Raw genomic sequence first — 14,275 nt, 5'->3', positions numbered from 1 at the left:
CAAGCAGAATGACATTTTATCATTTTATTACTTTATGTAAATTTATGCCATTTCTAATACTACTACTTACTCGAAATTATTGACTATGGATTGCAGCATCATTCTGCTGATTTTGACAGAGAACCGCTCATAGATTTAAAAAGTATTTAGTGCTCTGCTAATGCTACGTTCTTATTTGAGTGCTCTGATTAATAAATGTATTTTGGGATTTCAGAACAGAAGTCTGATGTAAGATTGTTGGGACAGACTGCTATGTGGAGTCAGTGGACATAACTGGATATATATCGTCTGTCGCTACCAGTAGCCTGCATATGAGACGTTTAGGGAACGATGATAAATTGTAATGTCTACTGATAGTCCGCATAAAAGGTGTTTAGGGACATTTGTAATTTGCAGCTACGGAAAATAACCTGGGTGACACTACGCTACTTATTACTAAATTGAAGGCGAAACCACTTCTTCTCCTTCTATAACTTATGTATCACATACATTGAATTTTCTCAAGAAAATTGGAAAAATAAATTCAAATTCAAGTCAAAAAAGGAATATTCTGATTAGATGCTCTGGGGCATGTAAATTCACATGTTATCAGATTACTTTATTATCCATCCATATACGCAGTTAAGTTAGCATCTCTAATCAAAATGATTTCAATCGGACTGAATAAATTCTGCCCATGTAACCGCAGCTATTGTTTTGAGAGAGACCTGATACTTTGCTTTTATAATAAATCTTTTATTTCCACACAGAAAGCTTTGTGTTTGTGAAGTAGTTTCACCTTTTGATAATGCAGTGAAAATGTCATTACCTGTCATTACCTATTATTTACTCAGTCGAATAAATTAGACAGCGATGACAGTGTCAGCCAGGTCAGAACATACAAACTGAATCACATTTCTCACTGCCACATTTCACATTATAAATAGATTTGATGAAAATATATGATATGAATGAAATACCAGCACAGATTTCATCCTTAGAAAGTTATATGCTGACATGTTATCACTGAGAAACTGTGAAACATGAGGCAGTCGGTGGCCTCCATGTATAAATCAGAGTAGATTTGTTTTAGTGGTCTCATTTGCACACACTGGTCGCTGTCCAAGTTGCTGATGTTGAGTTGATCCACGGTGCCTGAGCTGTTTGAAATGATTTCAAAGCTTTATTGTGACCACCCACATACAGTTTCACTGGTTTATTGATCCTAAGGGCTTTGATGACCATACGGCCCACAAAACATCAAACACACATTGGTGTGGTGTTGTAATTGTGGATCTAATCTGTGTAGTTCCCTCTCAAACTTTCACTTTAATGCTGACAGAACAGATTCCCTAAAAGCTGAAGAACATTAGTGCGTGGTCACCTGTCTTAAAGGTTTTAATAATGGAATAATAAAAAAGAAAGCACCTCTTTAGCATTTGCAGTTTAGTCACAATTACTATGCCTATCAATAATTCATTAATCACTCACAAACTACAGCAGTTCAGTTATGAAAAATGAATCAAACTCTGGAAGGGAATGTTTGTTATAAGCATGTAGTGATTCATACCTTATTCCTGCGGAAGTGGTAGATGAGTATCATGCTAACAAAGACAATCAGCATGCAGAGGCACTGGAAGGAGAGCACAGCCAAGCGTAGAGCACCGTCTTCTCGTGCCACACAGGGGGTGTCGTCCTTGCAGTAGGCGCAGCCCTGCTGGCATGGCAGGCAGTCGCTGGAGGACCCCTCGTCAGCATTGGGGCCGCTGTCTGCAACCTTTCCCTTTCTTCCCATCCCTGTCAAAAACAAGATGGAGAAATAAAGGAGTTTAATTGCAAAATAGTTAAGCCAAGAAAGCTTAGCAACTGATCTAGTAATCTTCCTCTCACTGGCTGCGTTTACATGCACACCAATGTTCCACAGTTATTCCAAATATTCTTGAATTGATCAGGGTCATGTAAACAGAATATTCCATCTGAATATTCTAAATCAGGCCTTATTCTGAATGAAGCATCTTCTGATAAAGACGTGGAATATGCCGGTATTATTTTAGGATGTAAAATGTAAAATGCATGTAAGTGTTAATACTAGTGAAATACTGTTTTTTAAAACCATGCAAACAGCTTGGTAGGAATTTTGTCTGTTTTGGAATAATGGCAAAACCAGAAATATTTTGTGCATGTAAACATCCTCACTGACATTGATCAAAATTATCAACCCTCTGCAGATACCATTACTTCTGTGCTCCAAGACAGATTCCCAACCAGGGGTACATGTATCTGAGGGAGTTTGTACAGAAATGTTGTAGAGTAGCTCAGCTAGTTTGAAAAAAACAAAACAAAAAACAAAAACAAAGTTAATGTAAAGCCTACAAACAATAGGTGTTGCTAAAAGGGACCAAACGATGGTTGAAATCACTGTTAGTTAGCTTCAAGCAGCTGATGATAAAAACAGGCTAAGTTGTAAGCTTAAAATAATAAATAAATGGTTGACATTATTGAAATAAAGTAATGCACTATGTACTTCAATGATTAAAGTTGTAATTCATGCATTAATTTTAATCTTTGTGTCATGCCAAATCACTTGGCCCATCCACATGAGGTTACAGTTCAATAGAACTCAATTTATATACTCAATTAAAGGAAATTCTTGTACCAGAGAATCTTTCAAATTGCAGTAACACTAAGTACAGTAACCACATTTAATATTCACAACTAATAACAACCAGAACAACCAGTGGGTTGCCCAGGTCAGGGTCACTCACTGGGCCCAGTTTTAGAAACAATAGAGTATCAAATATCTGTCAAAACATACAAATAAACAAGACAAGAAGTGTTTTCAAGGAGCAAAAGCAGAACCAGTGCCTAATAGAGTAAGAACAGGAGTAAGATAAGAACTGAGTTACTAAAAATAAACTTAAATGGTGGAAAAAGAGCATACTGGACCTGATAATCAGTGTTAAATTGTATTGTGTATGATATAACAATGAGAAGCAGCATTGCACATGATTTGAGAAAATGATGCACTATATTGATTATTGATCATGATTTTGAAAAGTAATGGTGCACCTAATGTAGGTGAATATTGTTGTCAGTGTCCTTACAGCTCTCCTCCCTACAGAAGGGGGAGGACAGCTGAGTTTCTACATTGTCCTGATAAAGAGCTTTTTATCTCTTCTCCCAGGCTTTCTCCAGATGACTCACTAATTTATATGTTTCACATGTGAACAGATATCTCGGTCTTTGTGACTCTTCTGTATTTACAAAAGCAATATCTATTTTTATCTTACTAAACAAAGCATTGCACAGTTCACAATAAAAAAAGACAGAAGAAAACAAATTGGAACCCATTTTCTGTATAGTTTAGAGAGCACATTGGACAGATCTGCTTTTCTTTTTCTAGATTAACATCCTGTCAAGTTTCAGCAGTCGAAGGTAAAATACCAGATCTCAATGGGGCACTTTGAAGGTACACAGGCATGGATTTGTATGAGAGGGAGGCCAGAATCGTGAGCGTAACAGATGCTCTGACACAAACACAACATTAATTCATAATTTTTTCATCATGTTTCCATAATTTTCAGAATAAAAGCAGGTTGTGTAGCAACAACTGTCACTGTCTTAATGTTTCCTTGTTATTGAATTTTCCTCTGTATATGACACCGGTGAAGATAAAGGAGATGAAGTGCTTCTATGACAGACTGAGTATATATATGCTTATCCCTCACTGACCTTACAAGGAGTCATTGACATTGTGTCAACACGAAGGAGATTGATCTATATGTGTGAACATGAAACGTCAACACTGCAGCACCTTGTTCAGTCACTGGCATTTCATACAAGGCTGATAACCACGGCTTCCACGGAAAAAAGCACACAGAGAGGCATGCCAGAACTTAGTCATTTTTATCCTGACAAGGGCAGAGACGATAGGGAGTCTGAAGACAGGGCAGATTGCCTTAAACTGTGAAAAAAATATGCTGTTTGAAGCTAGGCGCAAGATCTGGGTGGAGAAAGTAAATGTATTTAAGAGTTACCACTGAGGTTGGGGTATAAACCAGTCACTAAACATGAGCTGCTTCAAAAGGAGTTTTTCTGTTACCAAAAGTGGATGGGTTTGGTTGCACTGGACAGCAGCGACTGCTAAAAAACCTCCTGGTAAAATCCCTCCCAGGGTAAACTAAGGTAAAAACCAAACAGTGGACTTGTGATTGGTTTGTATAGAAATCCCCCTGAGAGATGCCCATATGGTTGGATAGATAACGAATGGTGGACTTATATAGAGCTTTTATGGAGGCTTTATTGGAAACAGTCATTGTCTCAGAGATTTGCAGGGATTTTGCCTTTAAAAAGAAACTGGCCTATTTTTCAAAGCTATGACTCTGCACATCATTGATCCCTTCAAAAGGACTACTTATCTCCGTAGCAATGAGTCATATCCTTCAGCTCGCTCTCATTGGTTTGTTGCTCTTGCAGTTGACTGACAGTCAGAGGAAACTTCAACAACTCCTCCCGTATATTTATATGCGAGATCCACAATGGAAGATCACTGGGAGACAAAGGAAAGTGAGTTGCGCTGGCTTTCTCTGCAAAGGAGTGTCAAGGATGTCCCCTTGTGGATTAACAGGCTTGTTATTGGCCCCATGGTGGGCCAGACTGCAGCACACTACGCCTCGCTAACAGGCTTGCCTCTCCTCTCTATTATTGTGTTCTCAAACACACAAACACACACACACACACATACACACGCACGCACACACACACACACTTTCATGCAGACTTGCACACATGAACACGCAAGTTTGTGTGCACAGCACACTGCACAAACAGGCACAAGCAGACGGCACAGATACCCAGCTCTTCGGGAAAGAAAATGTGGAGCTTTTTTTTCCTTTTCGGTGCATAAAGGGAAAATATTTTAGGGTAAAAAAAAAGGATGCAATAAGATGGAGAGGGAGGGAGGGAGGGAGGGGGAAAAAACTGAGGGGGTAAAATTGAGATAGACACAGAGGAACAAGCTATATGAGGTTTGTGTGGGATGAGACAGGAGGGAAAGTGGATCGAAATGAAAGTATGAGAGTGATGGAGGGCAGGTGAAAACCACTGGGGCTCTGTGTCTGCAGAAGCCTTTTTTAATTAACTCACAGCAGACAGAATAAACTGGGAAAAGTAACTACCATTAAAAAGATATTTCCCACCTTGAACCTGATTAGCCTCCCCAGGTACAGGGCAGTAACACATGCCTCTTTCATTTACATAGTAATAACGTGAAGCCGTTATATAATGTTAACATATGAAGGTCAACTTATAGTTCTTTTGCTAACAGCTGATGCTAATCTACATATATGCAACTTTTAGGCAGAGTCACTATCGAATAAAATGAGCTCATCTGCTACATTTGAACAAACTGGATTTACATGAAAAGACCTGTCTCCTCCAAACAGGCTGCTTTGTTGTTTTTTTAACTTTTGCTGGCAAATAACAAAAGAAATATGATCTCATAGAATTTTGTGATGAGCTCAGAGTCTAAAATGAATCTCAAGGTTGTGCTGGATACAGGACAAAACTGTTCAATAGTAATTCAGTTGTTTATGTGTTATTGTATTGACATTAACCCCTAGAACCCTGGGTTGGTTTTTGATTGATCAATTTATTTTTTTGCAGTCGACATTATACTGTATACATTACATTGTATGTGTATAGTACACTTATCATTAACAACCTTTCCAGTTGAAGACATTTTTAGAAAAAACACCACTGAACCACTGAAAGAGAAACCTTAGATGATGATAATACTGATGATCATCATCAGTATTATCATCATCTAAGGTTTCTCCTTCATTGCCACTATTTTTTCACCAAATTTCTTGTGACCCCAAATTATAGAGCTGTTATGTGATTTTGAATATTAATCACGACAATATGTTTTCAGATCCACACAGGGAGGTCGATCTAAATTCTGTAAAAATAGTAAGGGATTTATTTATGTGACAGATTTCATGTGTTTAAAGTCAGTAAGTGTAAAGTACATTCACCAAAAGTATTGAGGTAAATACTAAAACCCTCAGGCTTGTTCAGGTTGATCAAGGTTTGAATGCTGATCTTTGCCAATCAAAACAACAACAGTTTAACAAAATAAGGTAATAAGGTCTTCTTGCTAGCTTTTTTATAGAGCTTTCAACCACATCTCATGATCTTAATCAGCAGAGTCTTGTCAGTAAACGAAGCTCCAGAAAAAGCTGTAGGTTCAAATTGTTTTGTCAAACTTTTATATTCAAGGTCAAGAATTAACTTTGATGCTCAAAACTACAATTAATCTACTTCTGATTCATTACCCTAAAACACACCAACAAACCAGTTAAAATTTCGAGATGTCATGTGATTTTCAATGTGACATTTTTTGTTAATCTACTTTCAGGCACATGTTGTGAACCTCAAATTGATTATAAAAATAGTCATAAAAATTGTCCACTGAATCATCTTTCAGTGACCAATCAGCCTTATTAAAAATATATCTGAACAGGTGATTGATTTATCAGTGACTTACTTGTAAAGCCGTTGACAGCCACTCTGTTGGGGTGGTAGAATCCCTTCTTGCAGTGGCACGTGTACTTGTCCAAGACAAATCCATGACCATGGATCGGCAAACACTGCAAAGACACAAAAACATACACATCAGCCACACAGAGAAGACAGGGAATGCAGTTTGACCTTCAGTTTCCTTGATAATAAATTATTCATTTTGTTTATAGAATTTTAAACATGTCAGCCTGTATTACAGACTGATAAGACACTAATATAAAAGCAATTAAAATATGTCAATACTAAACCAAAAGTAAATGCCATAGCTGGAAATGAGTGAAGAGAATGTGGGATCAAATGTCTTGTAGGAGGGACAAGGGTCTAATTATTTAAGCTGTGAGATTCCCCTCTCTGTCTAACTGTGCCTTCTCACCACTCAATATTAAATTAGTAAAGCTGCTTCCATTTGATTGAAAGTCTGATAGGAAACAGACTGAGGCCTGCTGAGAAAAACACGAGGGGCGTCAGGGGGCATCCTTGGCAGACTTTGTGTGCTGTTTGCCAAATTACAAGATATAATTAATATCTAAATTAAGAACAGACTTATTTGCATGATTAAAGGAGAACCATTAATTCTATTTCTTGTGGGAATGAGATTCCATCTTCTCTTCTGTATGAACACATTTGGGTCACTGCCGTAAAGCTCTAATTTCTTTCCTCGCACTTTCCCTAAAACTACATAACTGTCTTATTTTCATGTTTCTCTAAGCAGAGATGATAATGACTTATGAGTCCCAAGGAACGACGAGGGGCTTAGAATAGCAACGGTGCTTCAGCTGACACTTGACACGTTATGAAGTGTTTGTGACCTGACTGTGAGATCTAGAGGCAAGGCCAGTGGCAGCGTCTAAATGAAGCATCAGTCACTGCGATGCTCTTCACAGCGGACTGGACTCTGCACGTCTTAAGAGGCAGCTATTTCTGACTGTCTCTCAAGGTCCTTGCTGAGGTCTAGCTGCTGAGAGTGTAGGCCCTCAGTCAAAGCCTTGGAGAGGCTGGCCAGGGTTGAAAAGCACAAGGTAATTACCAGGTTACAATTCAGCGAACAAGTTCCTCAAACAAATTCCACTGGAGAGACCAAAGCATTTTAAAGTGGCACTACAGTAATGTGTTGAACACGGCTCCTCATTTCAGTGGTGACAGTCGTGACATCGTGGTCTTTTTGATCTTAAAATTGTAAACCTGTGTACAGTGCTTTGCTGCAGTGTAGTTAGACTTCTAGCAAAATACTTGCTCATGTCAAGGTTTCTTCTGTTTAATTGTAACCGTTTAACGTATTTAAACATCAGCCCCAGATGTTCTGAATGTGTATCACCATCAGCAGCTCAACTTGCAGTGCAGGTAGCTGCAAACCTGACTTTGGTAACTCAGCCTCTCTTTGAGTAACGTGCTCATTCACTCTTTAGGAAACAGTTTGGGTTACAACAGTTTAATTTAAGAAATCCTGTGTGCATCACAGTGTACATTTTATCCGGGCAAATTGGATGTATCTGCAGGATAGACCGGCCGTAGACTTGTGTATCCCTTCATAAAGATCTGCCTGGTGCAACTTTAAATGAGCACTGTGGTGCAATGTGATTTCATCTCTGATTCCCCAACAGTTGTCTCCTCAGGACAGGTGGAGCGTGCCGCAGCTACTGCCTGCCACTGTTAATATGCGCACCTCACAGAGACACTCAAAGAAACATCCAGAGACAGGTGTGTGTGTGTGTGTATGCGTATTTTTTCGTGTGTGTGACAGGGGGAACCAGGAATAGCCCTGGCAGTGCATCCCACTCCTGCCTGCTGCGGTGATTGATGCGGGGGCTCGGAGAGGTGGAGCATGTTGAATGAAGGAAGCGGTCCAGACAGTGCAGCCTGCCTCCCAGCTACTTGCCATTAGTCACATGTGATCTTAGCGGTCCAGCGAGGAGCCAGACTGTTATCGACGATCATAACATGGAGCATTCGGACCAGATCTGTAAAGGTCTCCACACAGGGTAGAGGAGCTAAGGAGACACCTGGGATGATGTCAAGGTGTACGGTTAAGATGAAATGAAGATTGGAGATGATTTCTGTTTCTAAATTAAACAATCATAATTTAAAAATAACGCCTGATCCCATAAAAATATGAGTTGATTTTTTTTATGACAATTAAAAGTAATCTAAAGGTACCAATGTATGTATTTTTTTAATTTTTTTTTATTTTTTTACCACTATTGGCACTATGAAGCAATGTTTTGATGGGTTAAATGTGTGTCAATTTACGTTGGCATTGTACCTTTTCAAAATACACTTCAATTTTTTACAACAACAACAAAATTGCAACAAAAGCACGTTGTTAGGTTTAAAAATAAACAAAAACAAATGGTTGGCTCAACATTCACACAGGAAATTAACACCAGCCTCCAAGGTGAAAGTCCAGGGTTTGTTGGACCCATCAACCCTCCCCTTCTGCCAGCGCTATAGGGACTTTCTGGCCAACACATTCTCACTCCAACCTTGTCACATACTGACGTTTGGTCATGGACTTTCCACGCCTAGATACGACGTGCTAGGTACCCTGGGTGCTTTGGTTGTTGACGTTCTGGAACGCCATGCCAAATTCTGCCTGTTACATGCATTGTCTTCTTTAAAAATACACTTTCATTTTAACAGGAACTGTATCTGTTTGCATTCAGTCTGTTTCAAAATAAACACATGACGTTGGTACAACACCGCAAATTGATGTTTTTTTCCTTCAACAACAGGCGCACATGGTTTTATTTTGCCTATATACGTACATGTGGTTGGGTTTAGGAAAAAGAACAGGGTTTGGCTTTACAATCTCACGGAAAGTAAACACCGGCCTCCCAAGAGAAAGTTAGTGGTTGTTGGACCCATCCACCACCCCTCCTGTCTGCCGTACCCGGACTTCCACCGCCCTTACTTTTGTTGTTGTCCCGTCGCATTACCCTCTAAAGCTGCTGGGCGCCGTTAAACAATAATGGTGAGCAACTGCGTGTCATGCTGATGTGAAAGGATGGCTTTTTTGTTAGTGTCTGACCAAGCGTCAGATTTCGACGACTTTGCCGTGAGACCAGGTTGTTCAGGCTCCATATATTACATTCTTACTGGCAGTGTTTAAAACTGACACCATCTGCACCTTTGGTGGTGGTATAATACACCACATATCATATCCCTACAAAAGTTGCCTTTTTGCATTGGTGCGCGAAGCAGAAATCATTGAAAAAGCAGCTGTATTTGACAAGTTGGGAATGTGAATGGGGTTTTACACAGAACAGATAGGAAGACAAGAGTAGTATGAGTAGAGGCTGTGAAAATGTAAATAGTTCAATATACAGTGCATGTGGAGATCCCATTTTTTGTGTGGCACTGGTAAAAATGTTGTATAAATTAATTTCTGCTTGTTTTTTTAAGTTCAACTTCAATATTTTTTTAGGTTTAATGGCATTATAGTTGTGATATACTGCACAAAAGACATCTTTCAGTTCTTCCTCCCTCTAGCTGCTGTTTCCATAGAGGTGCAGGACTTATATAATGCAGTAAAAAAACAAGGCCACAGTAAGTAAAATATGACAGGAGCAATAAATGCCTTGAAACTGCTTGGGGTTTGGAGGCCTAAGAGAAGACTCCAAAGAGAAATTTTTAGTCCTTGGTCCTTTCAGTCCTTTAGTTAAATGGGCACCGTGTAGGAATTTCTCTCATCTAGTGTTGAGATCGTATATTGCATTCAAACGGATAGCGCACTCTAGCGCCTCACTGTTTCAAACCAAACGTGTATTGCAACAATGGTAGCTGCTGTGTACCAAAAAGCTATGATAACATTGATGAAACCATGTCATCCGATACTTCATGGAGTATTCATTCAGGCTCCTACACAGACACACGCGACGCGAGTTGACTAACCCCCTCCTCACCATGCTGGCTGTGTTTACAACGTAGGACGAAACAAACCAATCACATCTTGTCTTTTGACCACTGACAAGTGGCTCAACCTCACACACCTCATCCCTCTCCTCGTAACACTGCGTCGCTAACAGCTGTTAGCGACTGTTAGCGACCAGCACCGCTAACAGCACTAACAGCGCTAACAGCTGTTAGTGGCGCTGTTAGCGGAGCTGGTCGCTAACAGGTGTTAGCCGCTGTTAGCTGTGATATCCGATGTTGACCCTCGTTTTTTGAAATCGCCAGTCACGTTGCCTTTTTTCAAATGCACCAGCACTTGTGACTAGCCTGCTTGCTGCTGCTTTTCGTCACACTACCTGCAGGCGGAAACCGGAAACTGACAAGTGAAAACGCGAAAGGCGATTCCGTATTTCTCAAGTATGTCCCTGTACGTACCTGTATTTTGAACATGCCGCACGTACATGATGAGACACCAGTCGCAATTTATATGGAAATGAGAATTTCGGAGCTTACGGACATACTTAGATACGCTGATGGAGGTAAATACACATGTGCTAGGACACACTTTTGACTGCAAAATTTGTTTGTCTCAAAGAACAACTGAAATTGTTACACATAGTGCCTTTAAATAAACTAAATTTTAGAGCTAAAAAGATAAGTTGATTCGTCAATTGAAACTAAATTATTTAGCAACTACTTTGATAATTTCAGAATCAGAATCAGAATCAGAATCAGAAATACTTTATTGATCCTCGAGGGGAAATTATTTATGTTCCCTTTGCAAGCAAATATGCCAAAGATTTGCTGGTTCAGTGTGATCTAATAAGTCTCTCAGTTGTCATATTTAGACATTTTTTAGACTGTTTGCATGGAGTTGATGGTTACGTGTAGAGAACAAAACTACCTGATTAGCATTAGGAAAGTTGGTTGAACGTTGGTCGAAAGACTGACATAACAGAATTATTCAATGTTCACTTAGTTTCACAGGCTCCTGGGTCAAGGTGCTGTGCTTGTTGGACCCGTCCGCCTCCCCTCCCACTCACCCTGGCAGACTTTTTCGCTCCTGATACTACTACCCACTTCTCTCTCAGTAAATATGAAATAGTAAATGGAATATCTTTGGACAGCAAGTCAAACAGGACAGTTGCAGACCTTTAGCCCTGGGAAGTTGTTTTTTTTTATTTCTTCACAGTTTTGTGACAGTAATTATTTAATTGCAAAAATAATCAGTAGATTGATCAACAAAAAAAGTAGAAATGAACTGATTTAATAGTGCTACCAAACTTCTTTTTTAAAATCAATGCAGTGTACAGAAAATCACTTTTGAAATACTGTTGTGGTCTATATATGATTACATTATTGTAAATCCCCTCTAATTATAAGACATGTTTCAGTATTTTAAACAGAGCACACATAGGCCATGACCTACTTTTATGTGAATGGCATGTGATATTAATTATGTTTGATGATGTTTCTGTTGATAGCAAGTAACTTGGGCAGCCATATTGTTCTTTCTGCTGAAGGCACTGACTGTGCTGTAAGAGCGCAGAAATCACGTCAAATTAACAGAGAATTAATTAAGCCTATATGATTGAAAATAATGTGTTTGACTACAGAATCTGTGCAGTTGTCGCTGATAAAATCTGACACGGATGCAAGAAAAATTGCCCTTCAAAACTGAGTTACAATTTAACTGTGATAAGAAAATAAATGAAAACTAAAAAGTGTTTCTATTCCTGTCGCCTGTGTCATCTGCTACCTGTGGATGCAGAGATAAGTAAATACCTCATTCATTCTTTATGACAGTCACATGTAAGAGAGCTTGCATTGTGTGTTTCCGGCGCCCCAGGTACCCTCAACAGCACCACTCGTTGTTTACATCCCAGCTGTGGCAGCTGTCAATCACATGCACTCTGACACACTAATTGCCATGGTGACATGTGTGTGACCGCGAGCGAGAGCCTTTTTATCGGAGTGCGTCACGCTGTCAGGCAAGCATGGTCTGCCTGTGACAGAGCACTTACAAAAGGGCCGCAGGACTCAAAAAAAGACAGAACACACACTCGGTCTCTTGTTCTGTTTCTCTCTCGCCCTCTGGCTTGTGTGCAATTTCTTCTAGCAGTGGTGCTTGTAACATCACTGTGATCAATTCATAATTTAATAGTGACCTAATATCAATTAAACTCATATTAAAGCAATAAACAGAAACCAGAACATCTTCTCAGCACTGGCACAGGGAAAAAGCGCTGTACACTATGTGGCCAAAAGTGTGTGGACACTGCTGTCTCATTGTTTTCTTTTGGTCTGGGAGTATTTTTCATGATTTGGGCTGGACCCTTAACTCCAATTAAGGGAATTTTTAATACCATAGCACCTGGGTCTACAACAGGGGGTCTGTGACAGGTGATTTTTGTTTGTTTGTTGTTCTCTTTCAATTAAAAAAAATTGAAATATGTATGAAAATACACAACATTAATGATAGGCTAACTGTTACCCATAAATCCTTGTCCAAAAATGTGAGCTAGCTAGTGCAAAACCACTGTGTGGTGCTTATTCATAACAGTGAGGTGAACAAGTTAGCTAGCAGTTACATACTATTGAACCATATTGGCCAATTAGCTGTATCATTATTCCAAGTGTATGGATATTCATGTAAGCCACAGTGGATCATTTAGTAACTTTTTGAGCATGAGACTCTACCATCAGCAAAATTTAAGGTGAGGCTAACACACCTAACCATGCTGCAACTGCTGCTGATTGAGCAGCTATCCAGAGAATTATCTAAAGTGCAACTCAATTTTATACAATATATCTAGAAGGAGGTCCCTGCACAGTCTCTTCTTGAACTAAGGGGTCCTTAGCCTGAAAAATGATGAAGACCCCTGCAATATCTAATGATATGTTAGACAGTGCTCAGTATTCAAAATTTTACAATTCAAGAATATTAAAAAAAACACATATCACCATCCAGCACCTCTGGGATAAACTGTAACTACCACTGCAAGCCATGGGCCCATTTCACAACAGTGATTTGTGAGCACTACTTACACAAAGACTGCAAATAATGCCATTAGCCGTTTCACAAATTATTATCACTTGCAAATTGCAGATAAATTTGAGAGTCCTACAGTCCTCTCACATGCTCATGCGTTGGTCACAAGTACTGGGTTTCATTCATTAGTTAAACGTGTCAAATTTAGTGCAAGAGGAAATTATCACGTGTTGCAAGTCGCAGCTTGTACGTTTGAGATTCAGTGAAACAGGCCACCGCTTATATCAGTCCAACCTTACTCATGTTCTTGTGGCTAAATGGGAGCAGATTTTAAAATATTTTGGCGGATGACATGCAAAAATATTTTACAGCTGGACGTGAACTGGGGAGTGTTGTATTAAATTCAATGAAATCTCCTAAGTATAGCCTTTTTATATATATTTTTGTGAGTTTTGTATATCACAAATGAGATATAAAAGATATGTCCTGGTTTATACAAAATACATCAATTATCTGTTTTGCTGTATATACTACATTGCCCAGAAGGCATTTGTTTGACCCTTACTGACACTGCAAGTTTAAAGCCCACCAGCGGGCAGGCATGTTTAGTGGTGGTGTTGTGAGAATTATGACTATATACTGGATTCCAATTATTGGCTTTCTCTTTTTATTCATGGCTTTAGGCTGTTTTCAGAGTTGTATGTTGACCTTGACCTATTCTGGAAGATGACCAGATACTGCAAAGTACATGACCTCTGAAGCGCACACTGACAGGAAATATTCTTCTCCATAAAAAGTATTGTATTTCACTCTAATGGAGAAACAATATATTCA

At 39.3% G+C, this 14,275-nt stretch overlaps 1 protein-coding gene across 2 annotated transcripts in view; it reads right to left on the bottom strand.

The window, feature by feature from the left end:
• gpr158a (G protein-coupled receptor 158a) overlaps window positions 1-14,275 on the bottom strand; it is a 100,344-nt gene that overhangs the window by 47,426 nt on the left and 38,643 nt on the right. For both annotated transcript variants that reach the window (XM_050056612.1, XM_050056613.1), the window contains exons 3-4: window positions 6,527-6,629; window positions 1,550-1,776 (exon numbers count right to left, since the gene is read on the bottom strand). In XM_050056612.1, coding sequence (XP_049912569.1) covers window positions 1,550-1,776; window positions 6,527-6,629 — 330 coding nt within the window. The remainder of the gene's footprint in view (window positions 1-1,549; window positions 1,777-6,526; window positions 6,630-14,275) is intronic.

Source organism: Epinephelus moara, chromosome 11 (genome assembly GCF_006386435.1).
Source record: "Epinephelus moara isolate mb chromosome 11, YSFRI_EMoa_1.0, whole genome shotgun sequence".
NCBI classification, from domain to species: Eukaryota; Metazoa; Chordata; class Actinopteri; order Perciformes; family Serranidae; genus Epinephelus; species Epinephelus moara.
This window is presented reverse-complemented; position numbering and strand designations above follow the sequence as displayed.